General features: G+C 49.0%; 1 protein-coding gene across 2 annotated transcripts; it reads right to left on the bottom strand.

The window, feature by feature from the left end:
- Positions 1 to 3,908: 3,908 nt before the first annotated feature.
- On the bottom strand, positions 3,909 to 20,150 carry LOC147099017 (desumoylating isopeptidase 1-like). 2 transcript variants are annotated; one of them, XM_085969560.1, is made up of 6 exons: positions 19,923 to 20,093; positions 15,243 to 15,264; positions 15,024 to 15,093; positions 13,133 to 13,242; positions 4,911 to 5,033; positions 3,909 to 4,516 (listed from the first exon to the last, which is right to left on the bottom strand). In XM_085969560.1, the coding sequence occupies exons 1-6, from the start codon at positions 20,005 to 20,007 to the stop codon at positions 4,426 to 4,428; spliced, it is 501 nt and encodes a 166-aa protein (XP_085825686.1). In that variant the 5' UTR covers positions 20,008 to 20,093; the 3' UTR covers positions 3,909 to 4,425. The 2 variants fall into 2 exon arrangements, with proteins under 2 accessions (XP_085825686.1, XP_085825685.1); XM_085969559.1 differs by lacking the exon at positions 15,243 to 15,264 and having other exon boundaries at positions 19,923 to 20,150.
- Between the last annotated feature and the right edge of the window lie 417 nt (positions 20,151 to 20,567).

A 20,567-nucleotide genomic window follows, 5' to 3' on the forward strand; every position in this document is an offset into this window, starting at 1 on the left:
CAGGGGCATGGAGACCAACTGCAGTGGCCCAACTGTGGGCCTGTCCGAGAGCACCTAAGTCAGCACAAACTGGGCCCTTCCTATTCTGTAATTGCTCTGGTGCACATCAAGCAGCCGTTAGCGAGCGAGCCTTTGGCATAGTGGTAGCAATTCCTGCCACCGTGTCAGAAGGTGCAGGGTTCAATCCCCGCTCCACAGTCCCAGCAAGCTCCGGCCCGGAATTCTGGGTTGGCAACCAGCAGGATACAGGTGTCCGGCCCCACCTCCCTCATCGCATGGGTTGAGGGAGCCCGTAAAACTCTCCCACCATCTGGGGACTAACGTCCCTATCGGCGGATATAAAAATGGTGACGGCCACGGAAGGAGCGTTCACATCACGGCCTGGCAGACTCTTAAACAGCCCGCCAATCCCTCTACTACTCCACTGTCCTCCAAGGGAAGAGCGTGAAGATAGAGAAGTCACAACCAACTGTGCCACTGAAGAAGCTGCTGATGGTTTATTTATTATAGAGCGGATACTTGGGACAGATTGCAGGCAGCCATCGAATCAATGGATTCAGAAGCATCAACTGCAATAATGAGGGGACTGCAATTCACTGGAACGCCCAAGATGGATCACAGCTGTGAAATCACTCCAGGTTTCTTTTTAATTTACAGATGATCCCAACTTCACACTGGGTGTGGATCCAGTTTATTCAGTTCAAAATAGGTAGGGTCACAAAACCAGCCCCCATGACGCGCCCAGTGTGGGCTCCCAGTTGGGAGTTCCTGAGCTTAATGGGCCGACGCCCCAGGATGATTGTGGGGGAAGGGGAGGGGCAGAGGGAAGACGTATTTGGAAGGGATGGGGGGTGTCCTGCATCAGCAGTCAGTGAACCTTGGTGTGACACCGACACTTGGAGAGAGGAGGACCACTAGCTCGAGATTGAACTGAACCACTGCTGCAAGATATAAATCAACAATTAATCATGAAATTCAACAATAGGCAACATTATTCGGGCAAGTGATTTGTTACGGGCCAGGAGACAACATTTTCAATACCTCCGGGAACACCCCCCCCGGCCAAATGTTGGTACTTGGAGCAAGTCCCACGACAGGAGACAAGGGTAGTAATTGTGCAATGCGGAACAGTGGCAAAACACTTGCTCTATGTACTGTATTCAAGTCAGGTAACTCTCATTCTGGGTGGCCAAACCCCGCACCAGTTACCCGCAGCGCTCGGAAACAAAATGAAAACCTGGTGGTCCGATTGCAGTTACCGTGGCAACGACAGCACTCACAGAGGCTGTGAAAATAAAAGAGAGAGAGCCCCAAGGAGATTGCAGCACGGCACTCAATTAGTTCGGTTTCTGTCCTGAATGCCAACAGGTTAGCAGTCTTCAAGACTGGGGACACTTGGAAACAGATCAACCCCTTCCCTCTCAGTAGGAGTGCCACGAGGAGACTGGAGAGAGGGGGGGGGGAAACTACTTAAAGAAGCAATGTCACGCTTGAATATTAAACTCAGTTTCAGGTCCCAGTCAGTCAGCTCAATGTACACAAAATTACACAATTCTTAAAAAGTACTATTAGACTATAGGCCTACTAGCTGAAGTGCCCGGCGGTGCCGAGGCTTTTTCGAGGGCATGTTGTTGTTGGAAGAGAGCGACGGGGGGGGGGGGGGGGAGGGAGAAGAGAGAGAGAGACAGCAGGTGGGGGGGAAGGGAGGGCGGGGGGGGGGGGGGGGGGGGGGGGGGAAAGGGAGGTCTTATTGAGATTTAGGCTGGAGAGGAAATCCTGCTGGCGTGTTGAAGCCCAGGACAGTTCACCACTGAATCATAGAAATTTACAGCACAGAAGGTGGCCATTCGGCCCATCGTGTCTGTGCTGGCTGAAAAAGAGCTATCCAGCCTAATCCCACTTTCCAGCTCTTGGCCCTGTAGGTTCCAGCACTTCAAGTGCCTATCCAAGTACTTTTTAAATGTGATGAGGGTTTCTGCCTCTACCACCCTTTCAGGCAGTGAGTTCCAGACCCCCACCACCCTCTGGGTGAAAAAAGTTCTCAACTCCCCTCTAATCCTTCTACCAATTACTGCAAATCTATGCCCCCTGGTTATTGACCTCTCTGCTGGGGGAAATAGGTCCTTCCTATCCACTCTATCTAGGCCTCTCATAATTTTATACACTGGTGTGGGAATATTGGGGTTAATTGTTCCAGATACGATTCTACATGGCAAAGGCATCCAACGTGGGCACAGTTATAACCCACCAGGGTTAGGGTACAAAGCCCTTCCCCAACTCCCACACGAAAGCAACAGTGCAGAAAAGCTTTTTATGTCGCACTCGTGCCTCGGTTTCAAACCCTGCCCTGCACCTTATGGAATCTTTTAGCCGACTTGTTAATGCACCCATCAATTCCAGGTCACCCCGAATTTTACAAATCCACGGTCAGAAGCCAAGGGCGTGATAGTCTACTGGCCGCTGTGCTGGGGCGGGTTTGACCGTCGGCTGGTATTTTAACTGGCCCTGCCTGGCTCTGGGTAACTTTGCTGATATCGTCAGGAAAAGGGAGAGCGGACCTTCAAACTGGGAGACTAAATCATTTTCATAGAAATCATGCTCCTGGACTATTATCTATCTAACAAGGCCTTGAGCATCTTCAGCTGTCTAGACCAAGGTTGACCAATAGAAATCGCTGCCTAGCTACAGGTGTGGCTATGGCGACACTGTTTTTGGCCACATGCACTCACTCAATTTCAGTTTAAAAAAACACTTTTCACACACTCGCACAATACAGCTAAATGTACTTCACACTTGGATATTTACCTAAACATCTGCCAGCATTCAGTAACCACGGAAGTAAAGCACTCAATCAAAAAAACACTCGCACACCATTTTACCAACAAACGCACAAAAAGGTTAAAGTTCACATGCACACACCATGCAAATCTGAGCATGGAGATCACACACCCAACAACAACTGGTCAATTTTTTGTTTACCACTCAGAAATGAAAATTTCCACCTGGGGAAATAGGTGCGAAGGGGACACCTGGCGAGGATAGGTTCATGCCTATAGCAGTGAGGGCCCCCAAAGTCAAACAGCCCGCCAACATTCACCAGCCAATGAGCGGTCAGGTGACGGGGAAGGTTTCTGCGCCCCCCCCCCCAGAAGCCATCCTCGTATTTCGGACAGGAAGGACAAAGGGAGAATAATCCGAGGGAGGAAAACAAAGTGGTAGGGATGAATGCTTGAGTTTGAGGTAGTCTGAAACGGGGAGATCCCCGCTCGACTCCACCCGTGAGCCGGTTAAGTTGTAATGGCGACAATGTGCCCTTTAAGCTGCGTGGCCGCGCAACGCTCCAGGGGTCTCGCGCAGCCAGCGAGCTGGCTTTGAAATTTTGAATGGGCCGCAGAGCCCGTTAAAGGGGCCGCGTGGCCCAAATAAAAATTACAGGGAACATTGGAGTGCAATACACTTCTGGACTGACCGGGTGAAAGACGAAGAAGAACCCAGCACCTATTTCACAGCTGTAGCCAAGTGCCGATACTCTGTACAGCACGGGAAATTGTGCTAGCAACACGAGCGCGGTACTGGGAAGTGCGCCGAGACCTAAAGCACGCACGTGAACTGCCCAGGAAGCTGTGCCAGGAGAAAGGGCAGACGGAAGGCGGCGCCAGCTTCGGTAGAACGTAATGGCGGGCGAGCAAAGTGTTCCTACCATCGCCGCCTGAACGGTGAAAAAAAATAGTTATGGATTGTGTCCTTCCGAAGGTGGGTGGAGTCTGGAGGGAATATCACGAGCAGCGTCGCATTAGGGCAAGGGACAGATAGGCAGCAATTTGAGATGGGCAATTAAAACTATCGCACGGTATCGCAGGACATGAGAGTTCAGTGACTGAAGTGTGATTTCCCCCCCCCCCCCCCCCCCCCACCCCATTACCAATATGCAGCATATCTATACTAAATAAACCCAGTGACAATACTGGAAAAGTTGCCCCTTGCATTGTTCAATGCATTGGCAATGATGCTGGCACGAGTGGGTAAACACCGACAGATGTCCATGCTGGTGGTCTTTTTTCGGGGGGAGTCCGGGGAGGGAGGGTGTTAATATATTGTATAGCAACAGAAGAGTATTCAATGTCTCATGACTGCTTCTTAGTACAGTTCATTCAAAGACAGCTGACAAAGGGGCATGAGAACCTGAAATATTGCACTGTAAAGTTCAGTATTTTTTGTATAATATATATATGCACATTTCAAAGAGATTTAAAAAAAGAAATATTTCTACCACTTTTCAACCGTTCTACGAATGTTAGATAACGACACGAAAGATACTGGTGATGGGAAATCTTCATTTTTTTGTTGTTGAAAATCATTGTTTAGTTCTGTGAGGCCAGTGACTATACACATCTCCGCAGGCAGCAGCTCGCCGAATCGCTTCTACTAGCTCTGATTATGTTCATTGAAGCTGTTGCCTCCCACCGGCTGAATCTGAACCGAGTCCAGGATCGGTTTAATGAGCTGGCCGAAAGGGCTGATAAAAAAAACAAGATAGGAACACAGAAGTTAGTCATTAAGGAAGCGAGGCGTTTCTATATATTTTTTTGGGGGCCCATTTTTGCCCTTCCGCTCTTGAAAGACACCGACTCCTTTCCGGGGTTCTGGGCTCTGAGCACTGGTGGCTCTCTGGTACCAGGTCCAAGTCGGAGTGCAGTGAAGTTGCCAGGCAGAGGACCATCACAGCAGACCCCGATCTTGTCCTCGCCCGACGTCTATGCGGGCACATCTTCCAGCCAGGATCACTGGGCAGCAAGTCGGGATTGGGAACCCTGGCTGTCTCCTCCCTAGCCCTGGGCCGTGAAGGCAACCAACTGCGCGGCCTGCAGAACTGTCGGGACAAATAAAACCTCGAGGGCGACAGTACTCACGTCGATAAGACCTCGGCAGGCAGGTCAGTGATATATGACGGAATCTTCTTCCCAGTGAGGAACTGGGAAACTTCATTACTGAACGTATTGCAGTTATGTTCAAAGAGTTTGTAACACTCTCCCCTGCAACAAAAAGAGAGAGAGATCGATCATGGCTTTTGCATCCCTTGCAGTAGCAAACGGTCGAGCTATCTGGAGAGAGTCCTTTCTGACGGTGTTTACAACTGCTATGGTATTACAGGAGACTTTGGTTTATCCGGAAGTTGTATGTCCGGAAACCTCGATCTACCGGCAGAAATCAGGAGCCCTTTTGTTAGGTTTTTTTTTCTTCTCGTGGCTTTTTTTTTTCCCCCCAACAGTCGGGCTCTGGAAAGTCTCTCTGAAGCTGTTGCTAAGCTACAGAGACGCTTCCAAGGTACGGGCCGACTGTTTACAAGCTGTTGCTAAGCAACAGTGTTTGTTGTCAGATACGGAGATGAAAACCTCCGTATGCTTCAACATTAGCGCTGGTTTGTCCGGCAGTTTTGATAGATCGGCAACAGCTCGGTCCCGTCGGTGCCGGATATCACAAAGTTTCCTGTACATAGAATTTACAGCACAGAAACAGGCCATTCGGCCTAACTGATCCGTGCCGGTGTTTGTGCTCCATCAGAGCCTCCTCCCACCCCCTCTTCATCTAACCCCATCAACATAGCCTTCCATTCCTTTCTACCTCATGTACTTATCCAGCTTCTTCTTTTAAAGGCATCGATGCTATTCACCTTAACCACTCCCTGTGGTAGCGAGTTCCACTTTCGCACCGCTCTCTGGGTAAAGAGGTTCTGCCTGAATTCCCTATTGGATTTATTAGTGACCATCTTATATTTACGGCCCCTCATTTTGGACTCCCCCACAAGCGGAAACATCACAAGTGTGTAAAACATAAAAGCATTTTTTGCGGTTTTGTTATATTTAAGATATCACAAGCAGATTTACAGAAAATTGATCAGTGTTTAATGAATTTTAACATTCCCTTTTGCATCCGTGTCTGCCAGCTACAGTAGGACGGCAAACCCATACTCTGCACTGGAGCTCCCCCCAGTGACTCAGCTGGTCGATGCTCGCTGCAAAGTGCTACTGAGCCACATACACAAAAGGAGGTTCCAAGTTCAATCCCCAGGTTGTGCCAAGTTCCACTGTGGTGGAAGCGGGGGCACCAGAATTGGCCTCAACATCGCAAAACTGCACTCCAGCAGAAGGCAGTGGCTTCAGGGGGAGAGGAGTGTAAATTGATTTTATGTTTACCTATTTCATTCCCCAATTTTGGGTCCACTTCACACCTTACACCAATGCATTCACCTAAACATTAGTGAAATTAAATCTCAATGTATTGAATGAGAACAAGGCAGAGGAGGCCGAATGGTCTGTTTCCGTGCTGTACATTCCACAAAATTCTATGTAATGTAATGGCACCTTATGGACAATAAGCCATTGTGTCACGGCCACTATACCTTAGGCCTGGATTCCCAAGTGTTTAGTGGCCAGTGGAACTCAATTTCGCTTGTATGAACATCCACCTCCCAATATAAGCAACTGAGGGCACAGATCCAGACTCCACCTACACTGTACCAGGATAGAAACATAGAAAAATCGGAGCAGGAGTCGGCCATTCGAGCCTGCTCCGCCATTCAATATGATCATGGCTGATCCTCTATCTCAATACCATATTCCCGCTCTCTCCCCATACCCCTTGATGCCTTTTGCGTCTAGAAATCTATCTATCTCCTTCTTAAATATATTCAGTGACTTGGCCTCCACAGCCTTCTGTGGTAGAGAATTCCACAGGTTCACCACCCTCAGTGAAGAAATTTCTCCTCATCTCAGACCTAAATGTCCTACCCCGTATCCTGAGACTGTGACCCTTCGTTCTAGACCCCCCCCCCCCCAGCCAGGGGAAACATCCTCCCTGCATCCAGTCTGTCCAGCCCCGTCAGAATTTTATACGTTTCAATGAGATCCCCTCTCATTCTTCTAAACTCTAGTGAATACAGGCCTAGTCGACCCAATCTCTCCTCATAAGACAGTCCTGCCATCCCAGGAATCAGTCTGGTGAACCTTCACTGCACTCCCTCTATGGCAAGTATATCCTTTCTTAGGTAAGAAGACCAAAACTGCACACAGTACTCCAGGTGTGGTCTCACCAAGGCCCTGTATAACTGTAGTAAGACATCCTTGCTCCTGTACTCAAATCCTCTTGCAATGAAGGCCAACATACCATTTGCCTTCCTAACTGCTTGCTAAACCTGCATGTTTGCTTTCAGTGACTGGTGTACAAGGGCACCCAGGTCCCTCTGTACATCACCATTTAAATAATACTCTGCCTTTCTGTTTTTCCTACTGAAGTGGATAACTTCACATTTATCCACGTTATACTGCATCTGCCATGTATTTGCCCACTCACTCAACTTGGCTAAATCGCCTCGAAACCTCTTTGCATCCTCCTCACAACCCACAATCCCACCTAGTTTCGTGTCATCAGCAAACTTGGAAATATTACATTTGGTTCCCTCATCCAAATCATTGATATATATTGTGAATCGCTGGGGCCCAAGCACTGATCCCTGCGGTACCCCACTAGTCACCGTCTGCCACCCCGAAAAAGACCCATTTATTCCTACTCTCTGTTTCCTGTCTGTTAACCAATTTTCAATCCATGCCAGTATATTACCCACAATCCCATGTGCTTTAATTTTGCACACTAACCTCTTATGTGGAACTTTATCAAAGGCCTTCTGAAAATCCAAATACACCACATCCACTGGTTCTCCCTTATCTATTCTACCAGTTACATCCTCAAAACAGTCCAGTAGGTTTGTCAAACATTATTTCTCTTTCATAAATCCATGTCGACTTTGTCTAATACTGTTGACATTTTCTAAGTGTCCTGTTATCACATCCTTTATAATAGACTCTAGCATTTTCCCTACTACTGATATTAGGCTAATCGGTCTGTAGTTCCCGGTTTTCTCTCTCCCTCCTTTTTTAAATAGTGGGGTTACATTTGCCACCCTCCAATCTGCAGGAACTGTTCCATAATCTGTAGAATTTTGGAAGATGACAACCAATGCATCCACTATTTCCATGGCTACCTCTTTTAGTACTCTGGGATGCAGATTATCAGGCCCTGGGGATTTATCAGCTTTCAGTCCCATTAATTTCTCCAGCACTATTTTTTTAAATTTAAAAAAAAACGAATTTCCTTTAATTCCTCCTTCTCACTAGACCCTTGGTTCCCTAGCATTTCTGGGAAGTTATTTGTGTCCTCTACCATGAAGACAGAACCAAAGTATTTGTTTAATTGCTCTGCCATTTCCTTGTTCCCCATTATAATTTCTCCTGTTTGACTGTAAGGGACCTACATTTGTTTACACTAATCATTTTCTTTTTACATACTTGTAGAAGCTTTTACAGTCCGCTTTTATGTTCCTTGCAAGTTTACTCTCATACTCTATTTTTCTCCTCTTAATCAAGCTCTTGGTCCATTTTTGCTGAATTCTAAACTGCCGTTTAGACCCACAGACTCCACCCACACTGTACCAGAACAGACCCAGACTCCACCCACACTGTACCAGGACAGACCCAGACTCCACCCACACTGTACCAGGACAGACCCAGACTCCACCCACACTGTACCAGGACAGACCCAGACTCCACCCACACTGTACCAGGACAGACCCAGACTCCACCCACACTGTACCAGGACAGACCCAGACTCCACCCACACTGTACCAGGACAGACCCAGACTCCACCCACACTGTACCAGGACAGACCCACAGACTCCACCCACACTGTACCAGGACAGACCCAGACTCCACCCACACTGTACCAGAACAGACCCAGACTCCAGCCACACTGTACCAGGACAGACCCAGACTCCACCCACACTGTACCAGAACAGACCCACAGACTCCAGCCACACTGTACCAGGACAGACCCAGACTCCACCCACACTGTACCAGGACAGACCCACAGACTCCACCCACACTGTACCAGGACAGACCCACAGACTCCACCCACACTACCAGGACAGACCCACAGACTCCAGCCACACTGTACCAGGACAGACCCAGACTCCACCCACACTGTACCAGAACAGACCCACAGACTCCAGCCACACTGTACCAGGACAGACCCAGACTCCACCTACACTGTACCAGGACAGGCCCACAGACTCCAGCCACACTGTACCAGGACAGACCCAGACTCCACCCACACTGTACTAGAACAGACCCACAGACTCCACCCACACTGTACTAGAACAGACCCACAGACTCCACCCACACTGTACCAGGACAGACCCAGACTCCACCCACACTGTACCAGGACAGACCCAGACTCCACCCACACTACCAGGACAGACCCACAGACTCCAGCCACACTGTACCAGGACAGACCCAGACTCCACCCACACTGTACCAGAACAGACCCAGACTCCACCCACACTACTAGGACAGGCCCACAGACTCCAGCCACACTGTACCAGGACAGACCCACAGACTCCACCCACACTGTACCAGGACAGACCCACAGACTCCAGCCACACTGTACTAGAACAGACCCACAGACTCCAGCCACACTGTACTAGAACAGGCCCACAGACTCCAGCCACACTGTACCAGGACAGACCCAGACTCCACCCACACTACCAGGACAGACCCAGACTCCACCCACACTGTACTAGAACAGACCCACAGACTCCACCCACACTACCAGAACAGACCCACAGACTCCAGCCACACTGTACCAGGACAGACCCAGACTCCACCCACACTGTACCAGGACAGACCCAGACTCCACCCACACTGTACCAGGACAGACCCACAGACTCCAGCCACACTGTACCAGAACAGACCCACAGACTCCACCCACACTGTACCAGAACAGACCCAGACTCCAGCCACACTGTACCAGAACAGACCCAGACTCCAGCCACACTGTACCAGGACAGACCCACAGACTCCAGCCACACTGTACCAGGACAGACCCACAGACTCCAGCCACACTGTACCAGGACAGACCCACAGACTCCAGCCACACTGTACCAGGACAGACCCAGACTCCACCCACACTACCAGGACAGACCCACAGACTCCAGCCACACTGTACCAGGACAGACTCACAGACTCCACCCACACTGTACCAGGACAGACCCACAGACTCCAGCCACACTGTACCAGGACAGACCCACAGACTCCAGCCACACTGTACCAGGACAGACCCACAGACTCCACCCACACTGTACTAGAACAGACCCACAGACTCCAGCCACACTGTACCAGGACAGACCCAGACTCCACCCACACTACCAGGACAGACCCAGACTCCACCCACACTGTACTAGAACAGACCCACAGACTCCACCCACACTACCAGAACAGACCCACAGACTCCACCCACACTGTACCAGGACAGACCCAGACTCCACCCACACTGTACCAGGACAGACCCAGACTCCACCCACACTGTACCAGGGCAGACCCAGACTCCACCCACACTGTACCAGGACAGACCCAGACTCCACCCACACTGTACTAGAACAGACCCACAGACTCCAGCCACACTGTACCAGGACAGACCCACAGACTCCAGCCACACTGTACCAGGACAGACCCACAGACTCCAGCCACACTGTACTAGGACAGGCCCACACTCCACCCACACTACCAGAACAGACCCACAGACTCCACCCACACTGTACCAGGACAGACCCAGACTCCACCCACACTGTACCAGGACAGGCCCACACTCCACCCATACCTCACTGGAGTGCTTGGACAATGCAATATAAAACTAAAGACACTATATTTAGGCTGTACAAGGCTTTGTTATGGTCACATTTTACCCCAGTTAACTTCTGATGGAGGGTGTTGGGTCCCTCATGAAATTATAGGCAACCAAAATGACACCCAGTTTCAGAGCTCTCAGCTATCAGAATCGGCTCCAGAATTTGGGGCTATTTTCTTTAGGGAAGCACGGACCGAGATGGGATATAATCAAGATGGGATATGATCCCATTACATTCTGTCCAGTTCAATCGGTTATTTAGGATGGATAGCGATGTAGGTTAGATATTAGAAAGGTTTTTTATTTCAGAGTCATCGCACTCTGGAACAGATTACTGAAACATGGAGTGTGAATGCGCTACAGCCTATAAAAGGGACCTGGACAATTTCTTGAGAACCTGTATATTTCTAATATAGAGGGCAACTTGCAGGCTAGCCTGTATTATCATTAGTGTTACTGGGGTCTCTTGGAGCTTTGCTTGATTGCTTTGGGCAGCAGCAGCGAGAGGATATTTCCAGTTTTTCCTAAACATGCTTCAGCATTTTCCCTCTTTTTTATGCCTCTCCCAGGAGATTGCACGATTTGGGGTGAAAGGGGACGTGGCGTACATGGCTGCACCATGTCTGGAGGAGATGGGCTTGATGGACCAAGGTGGTCATTGCTCAGCTTTCTTTTCGTAGGACTAAAAACTAGTGGACAGGTAAAGAAACTAATTTTAAAAAGCTGATGGAATGTTGGCTTTTATCAAGAGGGCTGGAATACAAAGTAGTGGAAGTGATGTTACAGTTAAATAAAGGCCTGGTTAGAGCACTGCGCTCAGTTCAGGGCCCCGCACCGCAGGAAGGATAGCTGGGCCTTGGAGGGGGTGCAGCCCAGATTCACCAGAATAATACCGGTTAAATTATGAGGACAGGTTGCATAGACTTGGCTTGTATTCCCTCGAGTATAGAAGATTAAGGGGTGATCTAATCGAGGTGTTTAAGATGATTAAAGGATTTGATCAGGTAGATAGAGAGAAACTCTTTCCTCTGGTTGGGGCGGGGGGGGGGGGGGGGGGGGGGGGGAGTCCAGAACAAGGGGGCAGAACCTTAAAATTAGAGCCAGGCCGTTCAGGGGTGAGGTCAGGAAGCACTTCTTCACACAAAGGGTGGTGGAAATCTGGAACTCTCGCCCCCAAAAAGCTGTGGAGGCTGGGGGGGGGGGGGGGGGGGGGTCAATTAAAAATATCAAAACTGAGATTGATGGATATTTGTTAGGCAAGGGTATTAAGGGTTACGGAACCAAGGCGGTAGATGGAGTTCAGATACAGATCAGCCATGATCTCATTGAATGGCGGAACAGGCTCGAGGAGCTGAACGGCCTGCTCCTGTTCCTATGTATGTTTTGTATGAATCGAGAATACTGATCTCCAGTCTCCACCCTTAATGGAGCAGGGAACTGAACATATCGACTGCAGGACTGGACCCAACGTCTGTTACTAAAAAAACTAACGGTGAGTGATAATTGCCATTTTTCAAGGGAGAGCCCACCTACTCTAAGTAGCGATACAGATGGAACAAGGTAAGTAAATCTCACCGTTAGCAACACTTTTCAAAAGAAATCTACAAACTGATAACGCCATCCTGGTGGTACATGTGGAACTTTCCCACGGTGTAATTTTTTATAAATAAATTCAATTTGCTCTCCTGTGGCACTGCACTGCCTCCACTGGCAGGAAGGTGTAATTACAGAGTGATGCGTTTACAGAGGTAGTTTCTTGCATTTCTATAGCGCCTTTCACAACCTCAGGACACCCCAACGCACTTTACAGCCAATGAAGTACTTTTGAAGTGGAGTCACTGTTGTAATGTGGGAAACACAGCAGCCAATTTGGGCACAGCAAGCTCCCACAAACAGCAATGTGATAATGACCAGATAATCTGTTTTTTTAGTGAGGTTGATTGAGGGATAAATATTGGCCCCAGGACACCGGGGAGAAACTCCCTGCTCTTCTTCAAAATAGTGCCACGGGATCTTTTACACCCACCTGAGCAAGCAGACGGGGCTTCGGTTTAACGTCTCATCTGAAAGACAGCACCTCCGACAGTGCAGCACTCCCTCAGCACTGCACTGAGAGTGTCAGAACCCACAACCTTCTGACTCGGGAGGCAAAGGTGCTACCCGCTGAGCCACAGCTGACAGAAATTTATAATGGAGTAAGTTGACAGGATGTGTGCGCAGAAGCTAATGTTTTAATTAATTAATACAATATATAAATGGAAGCGTTGGCATTGCTCGTGACTGCCAGTGACCCCCCAAACTCATGGGGTATCCCCACGTTTGGTTCGAGGCACCTCACCAACCTGGCCTACCCTGTCTGTGCGAAGTAGAAAACACGAGGAGCAAAACAGGAACTAACCTGAAGATTGACTCTCCCAAAGATGATAAATAGTCCAGGATTAGCTCCTCGGTCACTTCTGTGGTCCCAAGGTCAACGACAGAGTCAGGTGGCCCAAGTAAAGTCCCTCCCTGGGAACCAAAAAAAAAGGAACATAGGGCATTATTATGACACATAAAATGGCCAATTAGACCTAATATGGCGCAGATGCTGCGCTGATTGGCTTCCGCCATTACGATACGGCTGAATTTGTTCTACATGTTTAATTTTCCTATCCCTCCCACACACGCCACCCTTCCCGGGTGTCTGGGAAAGATTGCCCACCACCACAGTACCTCTATAACGCTGGTATGAAGAATTTAAATGATGTCTTACTGGAGGACAGTGCACCAGAAAAGTAAGCCTAACGGAATGCAGTAATGCAAGCAATGAAGACGACATTACACCAACCACTGCTAATATATTGGCTCCCCTGGTGTCTCAACAACATACAACTGGGAGGCCTTAGATTCAATCCCTGGCTTGTGCTGAAATAGCAGATCTTAGCCGGGGGGGTGGGGGGCGCTCAATTAGCCTCAGTACCTTAGGTCAGGGAGAAGAAAATTGGCCAGGATTCTTGTACTTGATCATTGTATGGCGTCCCCAGCTGTTAAAACCAGAGTTGATGCCTGGGGTTTGAACTTGATCACTTTGAGATTATTAAAAGCATGTAGAACATGCAAGTAGATACAGGAAACTCTTTTTTTATCCGGCACCGACGGGACCGGCGTGGTGCCGGTTTATCAAAAAGTCCGGATTAGAGAGAGATATAGTTAAAAGGTACGAGAACCCCGTACACAGCCACAGATCCAGGCATCCCTGTTGCATAGCAACAGGTGCAGGAACCCCGGCCACAGATCCAGGCATCCCTGTTGCATAGCAACAGGTGCAGGAACCCCGGCCACAGATCCAGGCGTCCCTGTTGCATAGCAACAGGTGCAGGAACCCCGGTTACACGGCCACAAATCCAGGAACGGCCACTAATATGAAGTAAAACTTACCTGAACCGACTCCTGAATTTTGCCGGTTAACAGAGCTTTCCGGTTATTTAGGTGCGGGTAAATTGAGAGTTTCCTGTAGTGTGTTTGTTGCGGTGGGATTTGGTGGAACTGGGGGGGGGGGGGGGGGGGGGCGGGGCACCTGTACAAAGAAGAGACGACGCTGGATTTCCAGGAGGAAGTTTAATTTTGCGCACTGGGGCGATCGACCGGTTGAACAGGATTCCAGAAGAGGGGAGTGGAGGCTGCTTCCTTAAGTTCCTCGAGACAGCATTAAATGGATTGCTGGGCCCAGCATATAGAAGGCAAGAGTCAATTATATTCTGGAAAATAATTACAGGAAACTTTCTTTATCCGGCACGGACGGGACCGACGTGGTGCCGGTTCATCAAAAATTCCAGATAACCGAAAGCTATAGTAAAAGATAGGGAGAGCGGACAGATCCGTATAAAGCAACAAACCCTGTTGCTTAGCAACAACTGTAGAACAATGAACACAAGTTCCAAGCGTCTCTGTAGCTTAGCAACAGCTGCAGCCACACCCTTGCACAGCAACAGACGGAGGAAGGCAAATACAATATGAAGTAAAACCTACTCCTGAATTTTGCCGGTTAACCGAGATTTCCGGTTATTTAGGTGCCGGTCAATCGAAAGTTTCCTGTAGTGGCTCTGGGTCCTTCCTGATCGCCCCATGTGGGCTGATGGGGAATTTGGCTCAAACAGAACTGCTGTGTTGGCTACGGGTCTGGTTTATTTTGCCTCTCCCAGGAGTTGAGGAGGGGAGGGTTGGGACATGAATATGAAATGGGCCGAAGGATGAGGCCAGCGTGTATGGATACATGAACACTTCAAAAAATATACAGGGACAGCACTTACTGGCTGACAGTTGGCAATTCCACCGGACCCATAGAAGAACTCTTCTCCATTGACAACAATCGCAGTGTGCCTGAAAGAGGAAGAGATACAAAATACATGTTAATTATCATCTTAAAAAAAATACCAATACATTTTAATTATACGCACACACATTAAATATGCAAGCCCTTTGACTACCAAAGACCAACACTAGCTTTGAAAATTCACAGATTAACTCACCATATTCCTTCAAGTTGTTTCCCTGTTTAAAAAACAAGAAAAAATAAAAAGAGATAAGTGTCTATCATAGAAATTTACAGCACAGAAGGCGGCCATTCGGCCCATCGTGTCTGTGCCGGCTGAAAAAAAAAGAGCTCTCCAGCCTAATCCCACTTTCCAGCTCTTGGTCCGTAGCCCTGTAGGTTACGGCACTTCAGGTGTACATCCAAGTACTTTTTAAATGTGATGAGGGTTTCTGCCTCTACCACCCTTTCAGGCAGTGAGTTCCAGACCCCCACCACCCTCTGGGTGAAAAATATTCTCCTCAACTCCCCTCTAATCCTTCTACCAATTACTTTAAATCTATGTCTAAACAGGAGGCGGTGATGTATAGAACGAGCAGGCTGGATTCTTAACTCTCAGATATTGGCAACTCGTATCAAACTTCACAGAAATAGGGATTACTTTTCATTGTGAAACTTGGGGGAAGGGCCCAGAGCCATCGTGAAGGAGACCAAGAATGAGAAGAGCGGGAGGGTGGTGACGTAAATCAGGAGGCACGTGATGAGGCGACACCAAGCTTGTATTTTAAAAGCGAGAGAAGGTTGAGGCAGGTAAGGAATTCTAGAGATTTGAGATCCTGGAAAAGAATGAGTTTGAGTAAGAGATTGTGCAAGTTGAATTCATTTCAAGACAGTAGGGTTATGAGGTGGGTGGAAGCGAGAGTGTAGAATGGTGTCACTGTCTGAAGCTGAACCAGCCCGTGTGCAGCCTTGGCATCCTATTTGACCCACGAGCGGAGCGTCCGGCCCCATATCTCTATCTCCAAGACCGCCTACTACCACCTCTAACATCGCCCGTCTTGGCCGAGGCCTCGGGTCATCTGTTGCTGAAGCCCTCATTCGTGCGTTTGTTATGTCTAGACTCGATTACTGTAAAGCTCTCCCTGGCTGGCCTCCCACCCTACACCCTCTAAACTTGAGCTCATCCAAAACTCTGCTGTCCATATCCTAACTCGCACCAAGTCCCGTTCACCCGTCACCCCTGTGCTCACTGCCTCGTGTCCTAACTCGCACCAAGTCCCGTTCACCCGTCACCCCTGTGTTCGCTGACCTACATTGGCTCCCGGTCCGGTAACGCTTCGATTTTAAAATTCTCATCCTTGTTTTCAAATCCCTCCCTATCGCTGTAACCTCCTCCAGCCCTACAACCCTCTGAGATCACTGCGCTCCTCTAGCACATCCCGATTTTAAATCGCTCCAGCACTGGCAGCCATGCCTTCGGCTGCCTGGGCCCCAAGCTCTGGAATTCCCTCCCTAAACCTCTCCTCCTTTAAGACGCTCCGTAAAACCGACCTCTTTGACCAAGCTTTTGGTCACCTGTCCCACTATCTCCTTACATAAGAACATAAGAAGTAGGAGCAGGAGTAGGCCATACGGCCCCTCGGGCCTGCTCCGCCATTCAATAGGATCATGGCTGATCTGAATCTAGACTCACGTCCACTTCCCTGCCCTCTCCCCGTAACCCCCAATTCCCTTATCTGCTAGGAAACTGTCTATCTCCGTTTTAAATTTATTTAATGTTGCAGCTTCCACAGCTCTCTGGGGTAGCAAATTCCATAGATTTACTACCCTCTGAGTGAAGAAGTTTCTCCTCATCTCAGTTTTGAAAGGGCAGCCCCTTATTCTAAGATTATGCCCCCTAGTTCTAGTCTCACCCATCAGTGGAAACATCCTCACCGCATCCACCCGATCAAGCCCCCTCACAATCTTATATGTTTCGATAAGATCGCCTCTCATTCTTCTGAATTCCAATGAGGCCCAACCTACTCAACCTTTCCTCATACGTCAACCCCCTCATCTCCGGAATCAACCGAGTGAACCTTCTCTGAACCGCCTCGAGAGCAAGTATATCTTTTCTTAAATATGGAAACCAAAACTGTACGCAGTATTCCAGGTGTGGCCTCACCAGTACCCTGTATAACTGCAGCAAGACTTCCCTGCTTTTATACTCCATCCCCCTTGCAATAAAAGCTAAGATTCCATTGGCCTTCCTGATCACCTGCTGTACCTGCATACTAACTTTCTGTGTTTCATGCACCAGGACCCCCAGATCCCCTTGTACCATAGCACTTCGCAGTTTCTTTCCATTTAGATAATAACTTGCTCTTTGATTTTTTCTGCCAAAGTGCATAACCTCACACTAACCTCCTTGCGTGTCTCGGTGTCAAATTTTGTCTGCTAACGCTGCTGTGAAGCGACATGGGACGTTTTACGATGTCAAGGGCGCTGTAAATGCATGTTGGTGTTAAATTATTTGGAGTTGCTGTTAAGTGACCCCTGGGGATAGGTCTCCAACCAGGAGACCTGCCAGCGATGACCCACCTACCGCCCCAGCTCATCTGGCAAACAGCAGGACAAGGAGAGAACACCACCAACTACAATGGGAAGAGAATGCAATAAACTGTGCAATCCTGCCATTTAAATTTGTTGGCTCACAATTTGGGAATGGGAAGTTCGAAGCTGACTGCACTAAACAGACCCCTTTGATGACGGACATCCTGTTTTCATGGCTTCGTGCCAGCACAGGACAAGAGGGAAAATACACCCCTGGTCTTTGCCTCAGGCATAGTTTCCAGTTTGCGTGTAGGCCTAAATCAAATTCCCTCTATTCATGCTGAGTCATAGCAGTAGTCAGGACCTTTGGAAGAGAGAGAAACAAAAATGCAAAACCACTGGTTGATGAGTCAGTGATGAGGTGGCATAAATTTCAGATCACCAATAGGATGTAGGAAAGATTTAGAGTTTTTTTTTAAAATGCAATGGGGGAATGGTCCACCAGCTAATGGTGGAAACAGAATCCATAACAGCTTTCAAAAGTACGATAGCAAAATACTGCAGGTGCTGGAAATCCGAAGTAACAACAGAAAATGCTGGAAAAACTCAGCAGGCCAGGCAACATCCGTGGAGAGAGAAATAGAGTCAACGTTTCGGGTCGAAACCCTTTGTCAAGACAGATTTCAAAAGGGTGTTTTAGAAAGAAAAACTTTGGAGGGCATGGGGAAAGGGGACTAAAGAATAGGTCTTTCAGAGAGCTGGCACAGGCATAATGGGCAGGACCGGCTCAGTCTGTGCTGTAAAGTCAACGATTCTGTATAATGCCTTATTATTGCTTTCAGAAACATCTGAAAGCACTTGACAGACAACAAATTATTTTGAAGTACAGGGGGCTGTTACACAAGCTATTTCACACACAGCACGGTCCCACAAACAGCATTGAGATAAACGACCCATTAAACTGCTTTTGATGGTAATGGTTGAGGGGGGGGGGGGAAGTGTGTTGGTAAGGACAGAGCTGCTCTTTCATGTTATTACTGAATACAATGACTACTCTGTAAACACAAGCCAGCTGCTAACTCATAGGCCGCAAAATCGCAAATGAGTCACACCAGTCACCTTCCATCCTAGAATAACCAGAGGATTGGGCTCTTCCTAGGCACTATTCTATTTATACAACCACCGTGTTCCAGTTTCATATTCTTCAAAATGTAAAATAAACTGGATTTTTGGGTCGAGCATAGCAGGGTTTTGCTCCCTCGTGTATAGTTTATAAAGTCTGACAATTAGGCTGGAGAGTTTAGTTTTTTTTAAATCCTGGAATTCTGATACTGTATAAAAGCAGAAAAATTCCAGAAGTACACAGAACAGTCCTGGCCATGGGTCTTTCGGATGAGGCGTTAAACCGAGGCCCCATCTGCCCCCTCAGGTGGACGTGAAAGATCCCGTGGAATCCTATTTCAAAAGGAGAGCTGGGGAGTTCTCCCCGGTCGGTGTCCTGGGCAATCTTTGTCCCTCAATCAACATCACTAAAACAGATTATCTGGTCATTTATCACATGGCTGCTTGTGGGAGCTTGCCGCGTGCAAATTGGCTGCTGTGTTTCCCACATTACAACAGTGACTACACTTCAAAAAAGTACTTCATTGGCTGTCAAGCGCTTCGGGACGGCCGGTGCTCGTGATAAGCGCCGTAGAAATGCAAGTCTGTCGTTCTCTACTCAAAACGTTAACCGGTCTTTTCAGATACTGATGGACCTGTTGTCCAATATCCTCCCGTCGGCGAAAGTTGCTGCGGTTAGCAGGAGCTGGAGTGACCGAGCGATTGACTACCAGCGGGACAACTTTTCGTCCTCCTGACCATTGGCCGCGGATTGGGAAGTGGGTGGGAAGGGGACAAGCTATGGGGTGAGAAGGGGAGGAGGATATTCACCTTCATCCCTGCGATAAATCCCAGCTCGCTCCCAGGTGAAGGGGTGTGATCAATTATTTATCACCTGCCACTGACATCTGCTTTGTAAACAACTTCAAAAGACACAGTCATTAACACACAGCTTACATTCCCATTTGACCTCATGTTAAATTTTAAAACAAATTAAAACATAAAAAAGAAATTCATTTCAATTTTGTCAACTCATTCTTCACTCACCACCTGTCCCAAAAATCCCCACAGAAATTTAAACGCAATTTTAAGTTCGCGCCAATGTTTAATAATATAATAAAAATGAAACATTAGATGTGTTTTCTTTAAAAAAAAGAAATTTAACGGTTGCGGCCTACTCGTGGGTACCGGATCCCCGGGCTCGATTGGCAGCTGCGGCCGCCTCCGCCCTTCACCTCCCCGGGGCCGCTTTGGCTTCACTTACCGAGCATGAAGGGGCTGAACTGGCGGGCGAGCCCCCGCGAAAGGTCGTAGACGTAGAGTTTGACAGGATGAGGCGACGTGTCCATGGCGCCGGGAGCTCTGTCGCTCGGCGCCGGCTCTCGCTTCACTTTGACTCGGATTTGAGCGGCCGCTCACCGGGAACAGCCGCATCAGAGCGGGACCGGCAAATGAGGCAATAAAGCCAGGCCTCAGCGCCCCGCCCCTCACAGTTGCGGCCCCGCCCCCTTACATCATCGGCCCGCCCCTCATAGTTGCGGCCCCGCCCCCTTACATCATCGGCCCCGCCCCTTACAACATCGGCCCGCCCCTTACATCATCGGCCCGCCCCCTCACATCACCGGCCCCGCCCCTCACATCACCGGCCCCGCCCCCTCACATTACGGCCCCGCCCCCTCACATTACGGCCCCGCCCCCTCACATCAGCAGCCCCGCCCCTCACATCAGCAGCCCCGCCCCCTCACATCAGCAGCCCCGCCCCCTCACAGCGTAGCCTGCAACGGGAACAGCCGCTTCAGAGGGGTGCCGGCAAATGAGGCAATAGAGTCAGGCCTCAGCGCCCTGCCCCCTCACATTAGCGACCCCGCCCCCTTAGACCCCGCCTCCTCACCACACAAGCCGCCACGGG

The sequence above is a fragment of the Somniosus microcephalus genome, chromosome 28 (genome assembly GCF_052327205.1).
Source record: "Somniosus microcephalus isolate GS21.2 chromosome 28, FLI_Smic_1.0, whole genome shotgun sequence".
NCBI classification, from domain to species: Eukaryota; Metazoa; Chordata; class Chondrichthyes; order Squaliformes; family Somniosidae; genus Somniosus; species Somniosus microcephalus.

Bases quoted from the DNA above. Each gene is read 5' to 3' on its own strand.
- LOC147099017 (XM_085969559.1), bottom strand. From the start codon at position 20,092: ATGCGGCTGTTCCCGGTGAGCGGCCGCTCAAATCCGAGTCAAAGTGAA. The intron at 15,094-19,922 runs GTAAGTGAAGCC...TTCCTCTTTCAG, and splicing joins GTTCAGCCCCTTCATGCTCG to GCACACTGCGATTGTTGTCA. The intron at 13,243-15,023 runs GTAAGTGCTGTC...TTTGGTTCCCAG, and splicing joins GAATTGCCAACTGTCAGCCA to GGAGGGACTTTACTTGGGCC.